Raw genomic sequence first — 18,598 nt, 5'->3', positions numbered from 1 at the left:
AACGGAAAGAGGATTGATTTCTTCCTCACTCCTCCCTGCAACGACAGTGCTTTTATGGTAATGTTGGTAATTATTGCCATTACTATCATTATCGTCGGCATTATTTTTAGCTCCTCGGATGAGCTGAATGCCTCTAATGCCAACACGGAGTCCAGAGCAGTGAGCCCTGATCCAGAGGTACTGCCACGAGGGTCTTCTGCAGCCCTGGTGGGAGGATAAATCACTGTGCCTGTGACCGCCCCCCCCCCCCGCCCAATGCACAGGCCAGGTACAGAGCCCTGCCTTGGACCCCAAAGAACTCCCAGACCTGGTCACAGTACCTGTCAGAGAGACGGAGCACACCTGTCCTCCTTTCCCTCCTTCCTTCACACTCATTTATTGAACACTCACTAGAGTATGTGGAGCCACTGGGCTGGACTCCAGGGGATAGAGGGTAAACCTGTAAAAGCAAATGGGTGGGCTTTTCCCTGTCTCTCTAGAACGGACAGATATGCAGACAAGAAACCAACACGGTGTGGTCAGAGGAGGCAATATTTGAGTTTGAGCACAAAGGCTAGTAAGAGAGTCCACTGGAAGAAGAAATGGGCTGGAGTAGGGCCTTCCAGACAGAGCAGAGCCTCCATGTTCCAAGAATGGCCACTGGCCAGAACAATCAGGTTGGGGAGGTGAGGCTGCCTGGGCACCTGGAAATTAAATGGCAGGGTGGGCTCATGCTTATGTGGGGGGCGGGAGAAGGAAGAGGAGAATCCCATGGCCTCTGAAAATGGCCTGATTGTCCAATGGCCTGGGAGCACAGCCATCATGCTCCATGTAGATCATCGCTACCCACAGTATGGCCCAGGGGCTAGCAGCGTTGAGTCACCTAGGAGCTGTCTAGAGATGCAGACCCTCGGGTCCCCCTCACACCACATGATTTGTATGCACCGTCCTAGGCACCTTTGCAAACTCCTAGGGGACAGGGACCTGTAATGAGCACAGATCATAGTCTAGAAAGACCCCTGACTAGTGGTACAACCAAGTTTCTGGAAACCCAGGCTTGAGTCCTAATTCCTTTGTGTACTAATCTCTCTGAGCTCTAGTTTCACCACAGAAGCTAACCAGTAGGTTTAGTAAGATCACTGAGAGCCCATGTAGGCACCTGGCACTGTGTCTAGCACAAAGCAAATGGGTTCCCCAGCCCTTCCCAAGATCCCAGGCTCATTCCCCACCTAAGCCAACCTGCAGGAGAAGTGGGTCACCTCTCCCATCCTTGCACATCCTTGCTCCCATGGGAGCAATCCATCATGATGTCAATTGAAATATAAAGGGCCAGATCTTCCTCCAACTAACACGTAGTCCTGCTCACCTTCACCCCTGAGCTTTATCTTCTCCCACTGGGCTGAGCCCCCAACAGCCCTCAGCATTTGCCCAAATCATCTCTGCGGGTGTCTGACCATGAAGAAGGAATCCCAGGTCGGTCACCACCAACTGCCCAGCCAAACACGGCTGCCCAGCATCTCAGGACAGCCGACACCTTTGCCTGGCTGTTCTCTGCAGTCCTTCCTGCCCCAGGGACCCGGGGTTTTCTCCCATAACCACACCTCTCCCATTAGTACCAGCTGCTCTCTCTACAGCCATTGCCGGATGACCGGGGAAGGAGCTCAGCCTCCTGAAGGGTCGGGTAATTTTAATTAGATTTGCCTGCCTTGGGGCAGCCTGGCTGCTCCAAAGCACATCAGGGAGTCGGCATTTTATGTCAATAAATGTAACAAGACTCTCTCCATTCAGATTAGTGCCCAGCACGGACTTTGGGTAGACCTCACTGCGGCCCCTCCCAGAATCACAGATGAAGGAAGGGTGGAGAGGGCCCTCTTCTGACCAGGCCCCCTGCAGGACAGCAGGGGGGACAGTGTGACAAAAGAGAAGGGTGTGCCTGTGAGCCCAGGGAGCCTGCCAGCACCCCTGAGATTTTATTTGTGTATGAGGACGTGTTAATGAAATGTATTGGTTCCTTCTGATGTGGAGTGTGTGTGTTTGTGTGTGTGTGTGTGTGTGTGTGTGTGTGTGTGATGGGGGGAGAAGGGAGGCAGTCTGTCTTTAATTGGATCATACCAGAGCATCATCTGGGCTAATCAGCAAGGCAACCAGGAGCTCCGGCTCAGATTAATGATTTCAGTCTAATCCTAGCAGATCCCATGATTGGATGCACATCGCGGGTAATTGTGTTTGTGGCCCGAGAGCAATGCTGAGAAGGGGGTCCGAGGAGGGGTTGCCCCGTGCAGCGGGGACCACAGGTTTGGACCTAGCTCAGTTCTCTTCTTCCTTAGCCCCCGCCTCAACCCTGGGGCTTTTCCCCACAAAAAGTTCAAACTTAGCTTGGACACCCCTCCGCACCCCACCCCTCCCCATCCCTCCATGCTGCTGGGCAGTGTTGGCGCTGTCCTGGGGACCTGGCCCTTAGGTCAGGTTGCCAGGCCCAGAGATGGGGCCAGGAGGGTGAGGTTAATCCAGCTTTCACTCTCACTCCTCCCCTCCCCTCCGGTCTCCTCCGTTCCCCTTTGAAGTGAGTGGGTTCCCATGGAAACCGTGATGTCCTGGGGAGCAGAAGAGTGGCAGGGAGCTAGGCCTGGCCAGGTGCGAGAGGGGGAGGAGGGCGGCTGGGCTGAGAGGCTTGGCTGGGGAGGCTCTGCTGGGGCGTTGGTTCCCCCCAGCAGGCTGCCAAGCTCCCTGAGAACGGGGAAGGGGCCTGCCCAGCGCAGAAGTTACCAGCTATTAATGGGGAAAGCTTGGCTGCAGACTTGAGCCTGAGGACGTGGGCGGGGGAGGGGGGGGGCAGGGGGACAGTGTGCTTGGCTTCTGCGTTTAAAATGCTGGAGAATGGAGCTTTGGGGCGGGGGTGGGGAGGTGGGGGGCGGGGTGGCTGCTGCCCCCTGTGCTTCTCTTCCCTGGCGTGGCTCGAAGTTGAATTGATCAACCTAACAGTGCTTCTGTTTCCCCTACTAGATCAGGAACTCCATGAGGGCAGGGTCTGTGTCTGTTTTATTCATTGGTCCATCTCTGGCACCTTATACAACACCTTAGAGTCGGCAGCTTGGACAGAGTAGGCACCAAAGCAGTGCTCATTGAATGGATTCATTCAAAAGGCAGTAAACCCCCCCCCAAAAAATATACAGGGTTCTAGGCTGGTATGCTGGCCAACCGGCTCTTGGGAGAGGGGAGCGAGGGCCCAGCCCTGATTTGTAGCTTGTGCTGATTTGCATGGTGTAAACACTCCCACCACGGCCCATTTCAAGCTACCAAGGTGATACCACTGAACAGAGTTGCGAAGAGGGACCTGGTTGGCTCTTGCCTGCCCGAAGTACACACCCCACACAGGCAGCCACACTGCAGGTCCACGGTCTCTGATTTTAAACAAATCAGTACTTATTTAATTAATTATTTATTTAAAGATTCTATTTATTTGAGAGAGAGAGAGAGCACAAACTGGGGGGAGGGGCAGAGGAAGAAGCAGACCCTGTTGAGCAGGGAACCTGACATGGAGCTCCATCCCAGGACCCCAGGATCATGACCTGAGCCGAAGGCAGATACTCAACCACTGAGCCACCCAGGTCCCCCTATGTATGTATGTATGTATGTATGTATGTATGTATGTATGTATTTTTTAGAGAGGGAGAGGGGGCAGGGACAGGGAGAGAGAGAGAATCCCAAGCAGGATCCATGCCCAGCTCGGAGCCCGACATGGGGTTCCATCTCACAACCCTTAAGATCATGATCCGAACTGAAATCAAGAGTCAGATACTTATCCTACTGAGCCACCCAAGCGCCCCCCTTTGTGTGCAGCCAGGGGGAGGTAAACAGGTCAGTACATCGTATAATCAGTTCTTTAGATTGGTTTTATTCATGCCCTTAGCCATGCTCCTACATTTCTCGGTCCTCACTGGCCTGTCGGGTCTACCCCTGGGTTCTAAATGTAAAATGTTCTCTCCGAATGAATTAATACTTCCACCAGTGCTTGGCACGCAGTAGGCATTTGCAATTATGCCTTTTCACCTTAATGCGGTGAATTTTCTTTCCTGGTTTCAACCAGCGTGGTCTGTCTCTTCCCATCTGCTTGAGCCCAGCCTTGCCTCCACCCTGACTTCCCTACCTTCTCCAAGTAGATTCCAAGCCTTTCCTGGTTTCCCCATTAATGAAACTCCTTCCTGGCAGCTCCAGAAACCCTGAGTCAAACCAAGCTTCACCTCCTCTGTAGTTTCCTGCTTTCAGAGTCTTGGCCTTTCCCTGTGGCCCTTCCAGGTCTTCATTTGGGACAGCCTCCTCTCTTCTTCTCAACCACAGACTCAGAGCTTTACCCTTGTGAGACCTTGCCCTGCCAGCTCACTCTGGAGTCCAGTCCTAACTGGACATTTCTAAAGCCCTGTCTGTGTTCCTTGGTCTCCTCTCACCCGGACTGGGACTGGGTCCCTCTAGAAGCCACGCTCACTTGGGGGAAGATCAGAACAGGGCAGTGAAAGCGTTCAGATCGCTTTCTTGAGACCATCCTAGTAGAGGTCACCGAGGCACCAGGCTTGGCCCTACAACTAGAGGCGTAAGTGCAGCAGAAGGGCCGTGCCGGGCAAGGCAACGAGCTCTAGAAATAGACTTGGTGATCGCTGGCTTTGTCACCCTGGGCGAGTTAATCTCTCGGAGCCTCTGTTTTCTCAACTGTAAAAAAAGAAAACAGTAACAACTAGACTAACATTAGGGAATACAGGCTAATACCTGACACACAGACCAGTGTTTGCTGCAGGGGGTAGACCGGGGCTGAGGGAGTGAGGACGTTTTTGTTTTTGTTTTTGTTTTTGTTTTTTTGAGTGAGGACGTTTTAAGCATGAGGGGCCAGCATGCTTCCCCTTGGCCCGCTCAGGATACAACGAAGCAGTCTGGTGCTTTCAGGGAGGTGGCATTCAGGGCTGGGAGCATGGACCCTGGACCTCGGTCACCTGGGTGTACATTCTGGCTCCACACTCGGCACTAAGCCTTTCTGCCCCCAGTGTTCTCCTCTGTAACATAGGGCTACAAATAATACTACCTCTTCATCAGGGTTGGCAAGAGGAATAAATGAGACAACGCACATTAGGTGCTTGGTAAGGAATCTCGCATCGGGTGAGAGGGCCGTAGGGGTTAGTTGCTATCAGACGTTTGGGGAAAAGGGAGCAGGGATTGGTCAGGGTAGGAGGTAAATGCCGAGAGGCGAGGCAGCAGACAGGGCTGGAAAGGCCCCCCAGCCGAGTGGTCTCCACACGGCAATTCAGTTAAACGTGCAGGGAGCTCCGCTGTGTGTAAAGCATCATCTTATGTTCCAAGAGGGGTTGTGAAAAAAGACGAATCAGTCCGCGAGTAGGAAAAAGATAGACATAAAGTAGCTATAATATAAACTTGGCACATAGTGCGGAATTGACTGCTAGGCTTCTGACCCACAGTGTGGGAGAGCTACACTGCTCTTCCCAAGGGAGGCAAAGCCCAAGGGAAATGATGGCCAAGCTGCCTTTCCTGGAGCTGGGCTGGTAAATGGGGTGGGAGGAGCCCCCGGAGTCTGGGGCCTGGACAGAGGGACTGGGTCCTGCTGTGACTGTCCTCCAGGACAGCTGCCTGGCCAGGACCCTGGGAACTGGCACTTTCTAATGAAGTGTCTTTGAGAGAACACTTCCACCTTGTGACCAAAGGGTGTCCTGGCTCCAGTGAGTTGACCCTGGGGCCTAACCCTCTGCCTTCCCTGGCACTGTGCTTGGTCATTCCTGGAATGTGCTGGGTGAGCTGGCCTGAGAAGAATGTAGGAGAAATTCAGCCATTCCAAGCAGAAAAGCCAGGACCAGATGCTCCATGCTAGGGCTTCTAGACGAGATGCTGGGAGCAGATGTTCCAGGCTGCGTTCTGGGCTGGGCTCTGTGGGCTGGGGGCTCCAGCAGACTCCCTGTTCTTGGAAGCAGTTGGATTCACTGGCATCAGAGATAACATTTCAGCTGTTGACTATAGTCAGGGGAGTGATCCTGCTGGAGCCATAATCTGGAAGTAAAACCACGCTCAGTTCTCCCCTGGCACCGGGCAAAGCCTGTTCTCTGCCCCTCCTGCCGGCATCCGAAGGCCCCCCAAGCCCAGCGCAGCCTCTGAACGTGCTGCTGGCAGACACAGAGGTTGCAGCTGCCTGGTCCAGGAAGCAGGTGTGTTCCGAGGCAGTGAGTCCTGCTGCTTCTGCAGCTCACCGGCCCGGCCCAGGCCCAGCTGAGAAGTCCAGGTACCCTGCCAAGACAAGGCACACTGGTAAGAGTTCAGGAGTCTGGAACCCACTGACTTTTATCCTCACAAGGTTATATTCGGATTAAAGGAGATAACCAATGCTAACAGCTGACAGTGCTTGGCATGTAGAAGGCTCGCAGTGAACGGTGGCTGCATTCATGAGTAGTTACTGTCATTAGTCCTACAGGGGATCTGTCCCCCTCATAAGAGGGAAGACAACCAGCAATTGGGTCTCCTGCTGCTGTGAAGCGTGCAGGATAGAATAGGAGGAGAGCCAGCAGGCTGGGGCTTCTCACCAGTGCTGGACCCGGCCAGTCTTGCCCTTCTTTTAAACCCTCTCTGATTTTCTCAAGCACTAGCCCATTTCATGGTCAAGTGGAAAGAACTTAAGACTAAGACTTCCGTCTAAATTCTGACTCTACCATTGGGCAAATTATGTCACCTCTTTAGATAAACTGTTCTCCTGCCTCACAGGGTCGGCACCAAACGAGAAACCGAAAGGTCTGCAAAAATGTCAAAGCCCTCCCCAAACGCACAGAAGCCTTATTATTATGAGAGAAGATTCTTTTTGAAATTCATTTGATAGGACAGAGATTCTCTTGCGCTGCATTGATCTTGATGCTCGAAGGGTAAACGTGGGGGCTCAGGTCTGTGACCCCCAAGGATGCGCGTGTCTCAAGGGCAGAAGAGCAAAAGGGAGAAGAAGGAAGTGGGTTCAGTGATACACGGGGGAAGGGAAAGAGCACAGAATTCGGAGTGTGGGTACCCAGATTTCAATCTCAACTCAGTCCCTTACTAGCTTGATATCATTATTTAATGATACACTTCTGGGTTCGCTAATGGGTAAAATGGGAATGAGAAGGATATGGAGTGTTCGGATGCAATAAGCACGTGCCAGAGCCCTTTGTAACTTAGTGTGTGTGGGTGTGTGTTTAGTCACTGCCAGTGACCAAGGCAGAAGGGAGAGCGCGCCCTCCCCCTGCACCCCCTCCAGGCTGCCTGTACGTGGGGCCCTGGCTAGATCTCTGGTGGCTTGGACAGGAGCTCTGACTGCCCCTCACCAGCTACCCTTGGGAAAGACATTTCCCTTTTCTGCGCCTGAGTCACCTCTCCTTAAAATGAAGGGGCCAGACGTGAGGTCCTCACAGATCTCTAGCTTTAGGTTGTTTGTATTCGTACCCTTGCAGACTCGCCTTGGCAGTCACTTCATTGAGATCTCACATTTATTATTATTATTTTTAATGTGCCAGGAGGGAGGGGTGTGTAGAGGGGGTGAAGGGATGGGGACAGAGCAGACTGGCCTGCCCTGGGCTCCACCCTTGCCAGGAATGGACCTGTCCACCCACCTGGGGGAGGAGAACTGGTTGGAGCCCAGGAACCCTAGCAGATGCGATTCCAATTTAGCAACAAGAAGAAGTCCTCTCCAAGGCAACCCAGGCGAACACACCACCCACTAGGCAGGGCTAAAAATACACCCGCATGGCTTCAACGTCACACCTGAGGTAAAAATACATCCAACCAGGAGCTGCTGGCTCCTTCTCCCCCACCCCACTCTGCTCTCTCCATCTGGTGCCTTCGAGGGGAGGGGAAATGGAGGGCCGGGCGAGCTCTTCCTTCACACTCACCCCCTCCCTCCAGGACCCTGCCAGCCCCCACCCCACACACAAGCCAGCAGAGCCCAAGGAACACAGGTCCTTTTGTAACCATTGTAGCTAGAAGCTGCCAGATGGCAGCGTCTGATCTGAGTCTTGCTGAAGGGATGGATTCTGAGCCTGAAAGAACTTCAGGATTGCGTCTTAGAACCTCCCTTCCCATAGTTCGTTTATTCCCATTGGTTGATTCACCACACATTTGCCGATCCTCTGTTGTGTGCCAGGCACTGTGTTTGACCCTTGGAAATTCAAAAAGAGATAAGATGAGCTCTTGGACCAGAGCAGCTCACCACATAGTGAGGAAGACAGATCTGTGCACAAACAACTATAGTTAGTAGAATTTAATGAGTGTCATAAGGGAAATAAAAATAAATTCTTACTGGCAGTGCTTTTTTGGTTAAAAAAAAAAAAAAGAGGTTCTGAGTTCTGATAAATTGTACATCGCCTCTCCTCCTCCTCTTTCTGTGCCTCTATTTGAATTGGCACGTGGGCTTGTTTTCCCTGCCAAATGAGTCAGTGGATATGGGAATAGAAATTTATTGGAGCCGATGGTGTCAATGTTGCTCTGAATAAAGAAGGTGCCCACACACCTTTCCAGGGAAATGGAACAAGCATTAATTGATAGCTTACTAAGTGTCAGACACTCTACGTGTCTCTTCATTGAAACCTTACAGTAACCTGCGTGGTAGGTGATATGAGCCCTATTTTGTAGAAGAGGAAACTGAGGCTCAGAGAAATTCATTAACTTGCCCCCGAGTCACACAGCTGTCTCACCTTAAAGTCTATGCTTATTTCAGACCGCCGAGCTTCTCACCTTAAATTATGAGCGAGGTCAAGATAGAAACCCCAAAGTGCTTCCTATGATGCTTCAGAGGCGGCAATGGTTTTCTTGCTGGAGAGACCCACTAGGAAGCCTTGGTGGAATGGGTGGCATCTTGACATGGATTCTGAAGATTATTACAGGTGACAGGTAGAGATGCAGGAACACAGTTCAGGAGCGGCAGGAGCAAAGGTGGGCGCGAGAAGTCCAGATTGCCTCTGTTGGTGAAGGCGGTCAGTGAAAAGACGAGGGACCAGGGACCACCCACTGTCTGGCCAAGACCACATTCTCTTTCGACTCTTAAGAAAAAAGTACTGAAGAGAAGTCTGAGGCCATACCCGAAGCACCTGAAGTGTGAACTTATTAGTTCATTGGCATCCAGGAGAACAATAGTTGTGAGAATGAATACTTGTAATGGACCATCAGGCCCTGAATAGATGCCCAGGAAAAAGACGGGGCTGTCCCAGAAAGCGGCTCTAGGGTATTGTCTGTGAATCTCTGATCCCAGTGACCTCTGACCTGAAGCGCTAGAAATAAAGGATCAAAATGCCAGCCCATGGGTACGGTAGTTTCCCAAGTGGTGGGCCTTTGGCAAGTGGAGACCTGCACTGTGTGTGTGAGTGGAGACTAGGTGGGTAGCTGCAGAGCCAGCCTGATCACTGCCTTTCCCACCTTCCCCCACCTCGCTGGCCAACAGACTAATAATGTCCTCTGGCCCCGACCAGGCCTCTTGTCCCACCAGCTCATCACTGAAAATCTCCACGCAGGAATTTTGCTCTCCTACCAACCATTCCACACTCTGAGCAGTCCATCCCCCATCCCAGCTAGGAAGGGCCGGGGAGGCTCTGGGCCCTGTGCCCTTTGGAAGAAGCAGCCAGGGCTTGGGGAACGGGGTGAGGGGTGAGGGTTGACGCGGAGCCTCCTCTGCCCATCTTCCCCCTAGCCCGAGGAGTCTGGGCTGAGGCGAGGTGCAGGACAGGCCTAGGGGCTCCAGGGGCAGTGCCAGGGAGAAGAGGGAGACAGCCAGGCAGGCTGCCACACACTTGGCTGGACCCATAATTGAGGTCCGCAGTCCCGGCCAAGGTCACAAGGGAAGGGATGGCTGAGAGGCTCAGAAGTGACGGAGTGGCATGACTGTGAATCACAAGGTTTATCACCCAGAAAGAGAACTCGACACGAATGTGCCCCCCTGCGTATGACCATCCTGCCCCCCCCACCCCTGGAGTCTGTGGCGCTCTGCTACTGCTATCTCTTCTCCGTCTGCCTCTTGTGTTCTTCACATCTGAGCTTCCCTGAAGCTATTTTTTGTATTCTTTCTAACTTTTTTGCTGGCTCAGCTTCTGTATTTCCGGTCCTCTAAGCGGAAAGAAATATGGAAAAAAATGTTTTTCCCAAAAGCCCAGGTTGTCCAAGGAGGAAGGAAGAGACACAGAAAAGGGTCCCACTGTCTTTTCTTGAATCCTTCAAACGAAAGGAAACATGCTTCAGCCTTATAGGGGAACTTGAAGTTGGGTCCGAGCATATGAATTACCAAGGAAGTGGTGGTCTCCATCACTGGAGGCCTTTGAATGTTGGAGAAGCCAATCGGGCCAACCCATGTTGAGAGTACCTGTCCTGAGGCGGGGAGGAGTACGGTGGGCAGGTGGTGTTGAGGCTCGCCTGCCCAAGGAGGCTCTGGGAAGCCTCACCGGAGAGGGCAGGGTGGGCAGGATTGCTTCGGGGCTGGAGTGGGGGCCGCTCCCAGCTGCCAGAGGGAGGGTGGCCTTGGCCACTGCCAAGGGCTTCAGCCCACATCCTGCCCTGTCCCCAGTCTGCTCCCTGGAGGGCGGGGCAGCCCCAAACTGGGCATTCCAGGGCAGCACATGGGTGATGTAAAAAAACACACGAAGGCAAAAATGTCAGAAGTAATTAAACCAAATGACGGCTTAAACCCCTGTAGAAATCAGTACATCCGGCTTAATCACCTTCCTAAGCTAGCACAAGACTGCGGTTCTACGGAGAGCAGTTCTTTATGTCTCTGGATCGTTAGCGGAAACTGCGTATCTCGCGCTTGATTTTGGTTCAGTTGCTCCTGAGGAGAGGTGATGAGGGTGGGGGGTGGGGGTAGGGCCCCTGAAAAGAGAAAAGAAATAATAAAATGTGATTTGAGATCATTTCTTCTTCCCCTCTGCTTGAGCCCCGGCGCCTCCCCTGCTCCTGGCTCTGTCCGCACTCACGGCTCCCACCCGCCCCCTCCCAGCACCCAGGCAGAGGCACAATGCTGAATGTGCTAAATTAGGCCATTAGAGAAATTCATTTCTCTTTATTAGTCTGTGTCAAATCCTTTTTATTAGTGGCTGGAAACGACCTCTCTTCTGCAGTAAAATGTCATGCCAGTTCACTCCTTTTATTTGTTCTGCACTGACGAGGCTCAAACTCTCACTGAATTAGTGCAGTGAGATTTATTTCCTCCAAATTTCGAACGGCTTAAGAGAGATTGGGGTGGAGGGGGCGGTCGTGCGGGAGGCGACAGGGGGAGAAGAGTGGAGAAAGATCTGGGAGGGAGAAGGTGAGCTCTTATGGAGGTCAAATGTCCTCCGCTCTTTGGAAATAAAGTCTAATGGCCATCTTTCATATCTTGTTCATCATCGTCTGGGCACCGGGGATGGAGCTTCCACATTCCTGCTTCTAGCCTCTGAAGGGTATTGACCCACAGTGGGACAGATCTGGACGGCAGGAAGAGGAACTCCTTAAAACTCATCTTAGCTGGCCAAACCGAAGCTCAGAGAAAGCCAGGAATAAAGAACCAGACCCCACGCCTAACTGGAAATGCTTCTTGCCATCCCCCACCTGGTTCAGGCGGGACCATTCACATCCCAGGAGGCTAAGACACCCAGCTCCCCTGGTCCCTGACCTACTCACCCCCAGCTTACCCCAGCCTGCAGCATGGAGGAGGCTTCCGGCCTCATCTCCAGCCTTCTGGGGTGATGTTGGAGGGTAGCTTAGAAATATAGGTCAACCCATAGGCCGGGTGGCTGGGCCAGAGGCTGGGGACTGGGCTGGGGACAGCCTTAGAGGAGCCCATAGCATGACTGCAGCCATGGAACCCAGCTGAGTCATTAAGAAACAGCCTATTTCTCAGGGTGTGTGTGTGTGTGTGTGTGTGTGTGTGTGCAGAGTGTCTTGAAGTAGCAGGTAGCCATCTAGGTTTATCGAGGGATCCAGGCAGATAGAGCATGGGAGCCACAGACAGCTCACTGACCCTGGCAAACACTTGTAGGAAAGCCGTGGGCAAGCTCCGGTGCCGTCTGAGCCCCAGGCCTCGGGGACCCAGGGATCAGAGTGGCAAGAAGCAGGAGCCTGGGGAGGGTGTCCATGAGAAGAGAGGTGTGGGAGCTGATAGTGTGGCTCAGGTGGGGGTGGGGGCTGGAGACAGGTGTCCATGCGGGCGTCCATGGGGTCTGCTCTGTGCTCCAGGGGCCCCTGGTTAAATTGGGGTGGGGGAGGAGGCAGCAATAGAAAATATTTCCTTATTCTGAGAGATAGCAGAAGCCATAGAAAATACCCCAGATATGCCCTCCTCACATACACACACACACACACACACACACACACACATACACACACACATGTTCCGGGGAGATCTGACACCTGGAAGTGAGAAGTTTATAAAAAGGGCCCCTGCTGTCACTCTGCATAGGAAGTGTACGTTGCTCCCCAGTGTGTGTGACAATGCCCCGGTCCTACCTCAGCCCCCCACCTCTGGTCTAACACCTGCTTCTCTTCAGCCTCCTCTCCTTCCATTCCCGTCCTGCGTGCCTCACTCCACACACTCATCTGGATTTTGTTCTAGAAACGTGCCAACCTCATTTCTACCTTAAATACTTTGTTTTTTGTTTTTTTCCTTGTTTGGAATGGCCCCTCCCTCAGATCTTTGCATGATCTTTCCTTTCCTCCCTCCCTCCTCATCACTGGAAGCTTAACTTAAATGTCACCTCCTCAGAGAGGCCCTCCCTGACTACTGTCTGCCCTGCAGGGGTAAGGACAGTGGCAAAAAAGACTACTCTCCCTGCCTACCTAAACTCTAACGCTGGGAGACTCCATCACTCGCAGATCCCTCTTCCCCACCCCACATGCCATTCAGGCTGGGTACACAGAACACACAAACCCCTCACACATACTGCTTGCAAATAACACACAACGCATGCGCACACGCACTGCATACAACACGGGGCATATGCACACCTTACAGCACACCAAATCTGCATCCCGCTTTCATACCCACATGTGCACGCATACTGCAAAAATGCGTTGTGTGTGCACACACAATAGCAACACACAGGCCAGGACACCTGGACAACACTCACACCCGCTCTCATTGGCAGCCAACATTCAACCCAGGTGCACATGTGTGCACACGCATGCACACACATAGACCATCCCCTCCCCATGCAGCCGCTGCCCACCCTCCCTGCAACCAGCGAGGGAGGAACGTGCGGTGACCGGCGGCGGCTGCGGGGCTCGGGCGGGGGCCGCACCCCCACCACCTGGCACGATGCTGCGGATTATTAGTTCCTGGTAATTTAGTGCCCTTGTACAGAGTCGATTTGTGCCTTTCATTCCTAATTGATCTAGTGGCTGTTTAAATGGCAGCAGGCATCTGTTGAGAGTACGAAGGTTCATAAGGCGCAATAATTCATAACACCGTCTGGAATTTGCCTTTCATGTCCCTCAGCTAAACCACTGCAGGGCTCTGCTTAAATTACAGCCACTGAGGCTTTCTTTGGTATTCCACTCAGGGCCAGAAGAATCTTGCATTAAACTGGGATCAGGTTAGATTAGACTATAATATGCTGCGGTATTAGTGGCTGCAAATGAAGACTTACACTGGAGTTTAACCCCTTCACCTGGTTTTCTCTTTGTCTTCAGCCGGACGGGTAAGGGACCCCTGGTTTGCCCTGCCAGCTTCCTCTGGGAGCCCAGGAGATGGGCTAGCTCTTGGGGGCTGCCCACGCGCCGCCCTCAGACATCCAGCCTCTTTCCTCTCCAGACTGTAACCTCGGCTGCAGCCTGGGTGGGGGGCAGCTGTGTGTGCAACAGCTCCCAAGACAAGGGTCAGGAGGTGGTGTCCAGGGGCAGGCTGCCCCGCCAAGTGGCTCAACTGAAGCAGGCATGTCCCTCTCTTCATCCGCCAGTGCCCCTGAGCCCGAGCAGAATGCCCAGTCAGTAGAGGTGTGGGTGTGGATGGCATTGAGCACCTTCTGTCTTATTGCCCAGAATTACCAGAATCCCAGCACGGGGCAGGCCATTAAGGGTTCCCCCATCTGTACACCAACACTGTAGGCTGGATAGTCAGTCTTTCTCTTGCTGTCTTCGTAGCATGTTGGGAGGAAGAAAGCCTGGTCTGTTTGTCTCTGCAAGACGTACTGTGTTCCCCAGTATGGTAGCCACTAGCCACCCTGGCTACCTATGTAAAATTAGTTAAATAAATTTAAAAGTCAGGGGCCCCTGGGTGGCTCAGTCAGTTGGGCATCTGCCTTTGGCTCGGGTCGTGATCCCTAGGTCCTGGGACCAAGCCCTGCATGGGGCTCCCTGCTCAATGGAGAGCCTGCTTCTCCCTCTCCCTCTGTCCCACCCTCCCCCCACTTGTGTTCTTGCAAGCTCTGCGCTCTCTCGCTCTCTCTCTCTCTCTAAAATAAATAAATAAATAAATAATCCTTTAAAATTCAGTGTTGCAGGGTCCACCGTCATATTTCCAGTGTTTGTTGGCCTCCCTGGGTTGGTGGCTACCATATTGGGCAGAGGAAATGGTAGAACATTTCGATCATGGCTGAAAGTTCTATCAGACAGTGCTGGCTAGAATGTGCTCTTGGCAGAGACCTGGGAGCCAGGCCCAACGCACGTACTTCCTCCTCTCCCAGCAAGCAGGGCTTCATCAAGCAGAAAAAAGCTGGATTGTGTGCTCCCAAGGGGCTGAGGGGAGACCAGAGAGGGATGTGGGCAGACGCTCTTCTGGAATCGCAGTGGAAGGGAGTGAGGCTGCAGGGTCCAGCGTCAGCAAGCTATGCAAACACCTGCACACTTGCTGGATGCTGAGACCTAATTGTTCACACATGCTGTGGGGAAATATGAATGATGTGCCCTTGTATGTGCAAATAGGCGCACACATATGTAATGTGCAGTAAACATTTATCGGGATCCACGTACCTCTTCCAGACTCTGGACACACAGTGATGAAGGAGGTGGGCTCAGCTCCTGCCCTCATCTCGCTCAGAGTCTAGTGAGGAAGGCTGATACTAAAACAAACAATTCAGGGAGCCATCAGCCGCGGTTAGGGGCAGGGGAGTGAAGGAAGCCTCCCCGAGGTGGTGATGTCTAAGCGAGGACCCCGAGAGCCAGTCAGGGACTGAAGTAGGCACTTCAGCTTATGTAATCACAGAACAACACCCACACACTCACACACGCTCACACTCACACTGTCTTCATTTGCTCATTCATCATCAGCCACCAATATTTAGGAAGTGCCTGCTATGAGTGTGCAGGGCAGGGTAGGTCCTAAGGATACAATGATCATTAAAACAGGGCCAATCTTGGGAGAGAACAGGGATGCAGATAATCATTGAGTCACAGTTGTGCTAAGTGTGCAATGAGAGAAAGGTGCAGGGAGATTGTATACATGTAACTGGGGTGTGTGACCCAGCCAGGGGACTCAGGAGAGGTGGCGACACCAGCCCACCGTGTATGGACGAGCATTTGAGCTCACACAGTCCCCCTGTGCACACTTGCAGACACACAGGTGTGCACATTTGCTGCCCTCAGCTGGCTCTAGAATAAGTCTGTGACTAACCACTACTGCTCATGTGCAGGACTTTTCTGGATACTTCCTACACTTCCTTCCTGGGTTGACCTTGAGCGGGAAATGGACACTGATTTCCATGAAGGGTGATACCCCTCATCTCTCACCAAATATTCGCGCAGCTTATCTAACTAAAGAGAAGGGTTAGGCACCCACTGGGGAGTAATAGAGTCCTCGAAGGCCCCAGGAGCTGGGAGACCAGGGAATGAGGTGCTGCCCTCGAGGCTGGCATGGGGGCCTTGGGAGTGTGGGCAAGGGGCCCCCGGTGGCTTCCGAGCCCCGCCAGCAGCAGGTCTGTGTGTGTGCGCATGTGTGAGCTCTTGCTGTCCCCGCAGGCACCCTCTTTTCCCGCTCCTGACGCTGCTGTTTGAGAAATGCGAACAGGCCACCCAGGGCTCGGAGTGCATCACCTCCGCCAGCTTTGATGTGGACATCGAGAACTTTGTCCACCAGCAGGAGCAGGAGCACAAACCCTTCTTCAGCGATGACCCAGAACTGGACAATCTGGTAAAGACCCTCCAACCCCCACCCTGGCTAGGGTCTTCCTACCCTTTGATCCTTCCAAAAGCCTTAGAAATGATCCTTTTATTCCTTCCATTCATTCAACAGAAATTTGGGGGTGCCCGCTGTGGGGCAGGCACTAGATGCACCCATCTAGCAGTTGAGAGCCATTTCTGGTTCCTAACCCAAGAGTCGCATGCCTAGGTTTTGCTGCCAATGGCCTTCTGTTCTCTGCACACCTGCATCCCACTACCCCACCCCCTTTGCAGTGTAGACAGGAGGGAAGGAGGGTCATGGGAGCCAGAAGGTCTGGAGTAGCTGTTATGAGGACTGGAGTCCTGGCGTGTTAATAAATATGTCTTGGGCCACTCAGAGAAGAGCTGATGGCTAGTGCGCTCCTGTGTGGAGGATGAGGGCAACAGGCATGTTTAAACCCATCAGTAGAGAAAAAAGCCTGCAGACACAGTCATGTTGAGAAGGCCAGCGGATGTCCTGTCCATCTGGGCCTAGACCAAGCTCCGAAACCCAATTTATCATCATCCAGATCATCACTACAGGTTTTTTAAAAATGTTTATTCCTGGACCCCACACCTGGACGCTGTGATTCAGTAAATTGGGTGGGGCCCAAGAATCTACAATTTTTTAGGTTTCCTGGGAAATTGCAATCATCAATGAGATTTGATACCCACTACCATAGGTGACATCTAAAATTCTCTTCTAGCCCTGGGAATTATGCTGAAAGAGAGAGAGAGGGAGAGGGAGAGAGAGAGAGAGCAAGCAATAGGGAAGCTGCTCTGTTCATTCATCATGATATATAGTCATCCTGGAATTATTAATTATTAACCACAATTTTTTATTTTCCTGTGGGCAGATTACCTAGATCATGCATGGTGAATTTGGAAACTCTGCAAAATGCTCCTCCATAAATCGATGGTAGTGCTGACCTCTTGTAGCCAGAGTTTAGCTGATAACCTGCTCCCAAAAGAGAAATAGAATTAGAAAAGCAAATGTGGCACCAAAACAATGTACACACACATGAGGGCCCTGGGTCTGCTCCGCCCATCCCTGGCCTTCCTTTGTCCCTGGCTGGTCTGGAGCAGCCCCACTTCCCAGGAGCCCAGACCACTGTCTGTCCGGTTCCTTGCAGGCTGGTCTGGCCCTCTCCAGTGTTCAGCTGACCACCATCTCAGAACTGCAGCTCCGAAGTAGGTCTTTGGAATTTAGACCCACAGTAGCCATGGAGCTAGGGGAGGAGGCAGCTTCCTCTTCTTCTTTTTTAAGATTCTACTTATTGGGACCCCTGGGTGGCTTGGTCAGTTAGGCATCCGCCTTCAGCTCAGGTCATGATCCTGGAGTGCCCAGAAGGAGCCCCATGTCAGGCTCCCTGCTGAGGAAGGAGTCTGCTTCTGCCCCTTCCCCTGCTCCTTCTCTCACTCACGCCCTCTCAGATAAATAAATAAAGATTTTATTTATTTGTTTGAGAGAGAATGCACACATGTGTGCAAGAGAGAGAGAACATGAGCAGGGGGGAGAGGGAGAGGGAAATGGAGAAGCAGACTCCCTAGAGAGCAGGGAGCCCAATGCAGGGCTCCATCCCAGGACCCTGAGATCATGACCTGAGCTGAACGAAGACAAATGAATGAGCCACCCGGGGCCTGTGGCAGCTACTTCTGTGTGAGGCAGAATGGACCTGAGGGGCCGGGACCCACTCCTGACACATGACACGAAAAGAAGCTGAGGCCTAAGTTGGTAGGAAAAAGTAAAATCAGGCTGAGTAATGTGAAAGAATTGAAGCGTTTATAAGAAGCAGGAGTCCTAGGGTCCTAACGAACCTCACACACCTTGCCCACCACTCCCTGCCAGGTGAAAGTATCAAAGACACCCTGTGAACCGCCTCCTTTTCTAGTATAACCTGGAAAATACCAGTAAGTGGCTGGCTCTGTGCTCTCCCCTTGCTAACACTACCTGGGTCTCTCTGGTTTTTTTTTCACCCAAAGAATCAGACTTCTTGATTCAACCCAACAGAACTTGGTCAGGTATGTGCTACATGAGCACCTGACCTAGGGATGTGGATGCCCCGCGGCCCAGACCTCTGGTGTTCCCTGGTCTTCTCATTCCAGGTGACTGGGCTGGGACTGGTCCAGTGGATGGACCAGTCCTCAGACATCACATCCACCCACGTGGACCTGATTTACTTAAAGGTGTTGGCCACGGTCAATGGCTGGCCTACCGGTCAGGTGTTTAAAGAGAGAGTCGAAGGAGCACTTCGAGACACAGGATGGAGCCCAGCTTCACTGAGTGTGTGACTTTCATGATGTAACTCCTCTGAAGCTTGGTTTCCTCATCTGTAGTGCTAAGACACCCATCTCATGTGACTGCAATAAAAAAAAATTAACGAGATGGCATGTGGAACGAAATGTCCTTTAAAAATGGGTGGCATCCAAAAGGTTAATCTCGAAGGCAGTATCGCTAAGGTAAGGAGGCCCACCTCCCCAACCTCTCCTCCTGGCCATCAGAGAGACGGTGGGGCGGGGA

The 18,598-nt window shown here is 52.5% G+C and overlaps 1 protein-coding gene across 3 annotated transcripts in view; it reads left to right on the top strand.

Moving 5' to 3' along the window:
- Positions 1–18,598, top strand: part of PKNOX2 (PBX/knotted 1 homeobox 2) — a 258,068-nt gene that overhangs the window by 197,648 nt on the left and 41,822 nt on the right. For all 3 annotated transcript variants that reach the window (XM_041771394.1, XM_041771395.1, XM_041771396.1), the window contains one exon: positions 15,898–16,069. In XM_041771394.1, coding sequence (XP_041627328.1) covers positions 15,898–16,069 — 172 coding nt within the window. The remainder of the gene's footprint in view (positions 1–15,897; positions 16,070–18,598) is intronic.

The sequence above is a fragment of the Vulpes lagopus genome, chromosome 10, assembly GCF_018345385.1.
Source record: "Vulpes lagopus strain Blue_001 chromosome 10, ASM1834538v1, whole genome shotgun sequence".
In the NCBI taxonomy this organism is placed as follows: domain Eukaryota; kingdom Metazoa; phylum Chordata; class Mammalia; order Carnivora; family Canidae; genus Vulpes; species Vulpes lagopus.
Note: the sequence above shows the minus strand (reverse complement) of the source record. Positions and strands in the feature narration are given on the sequence as shown.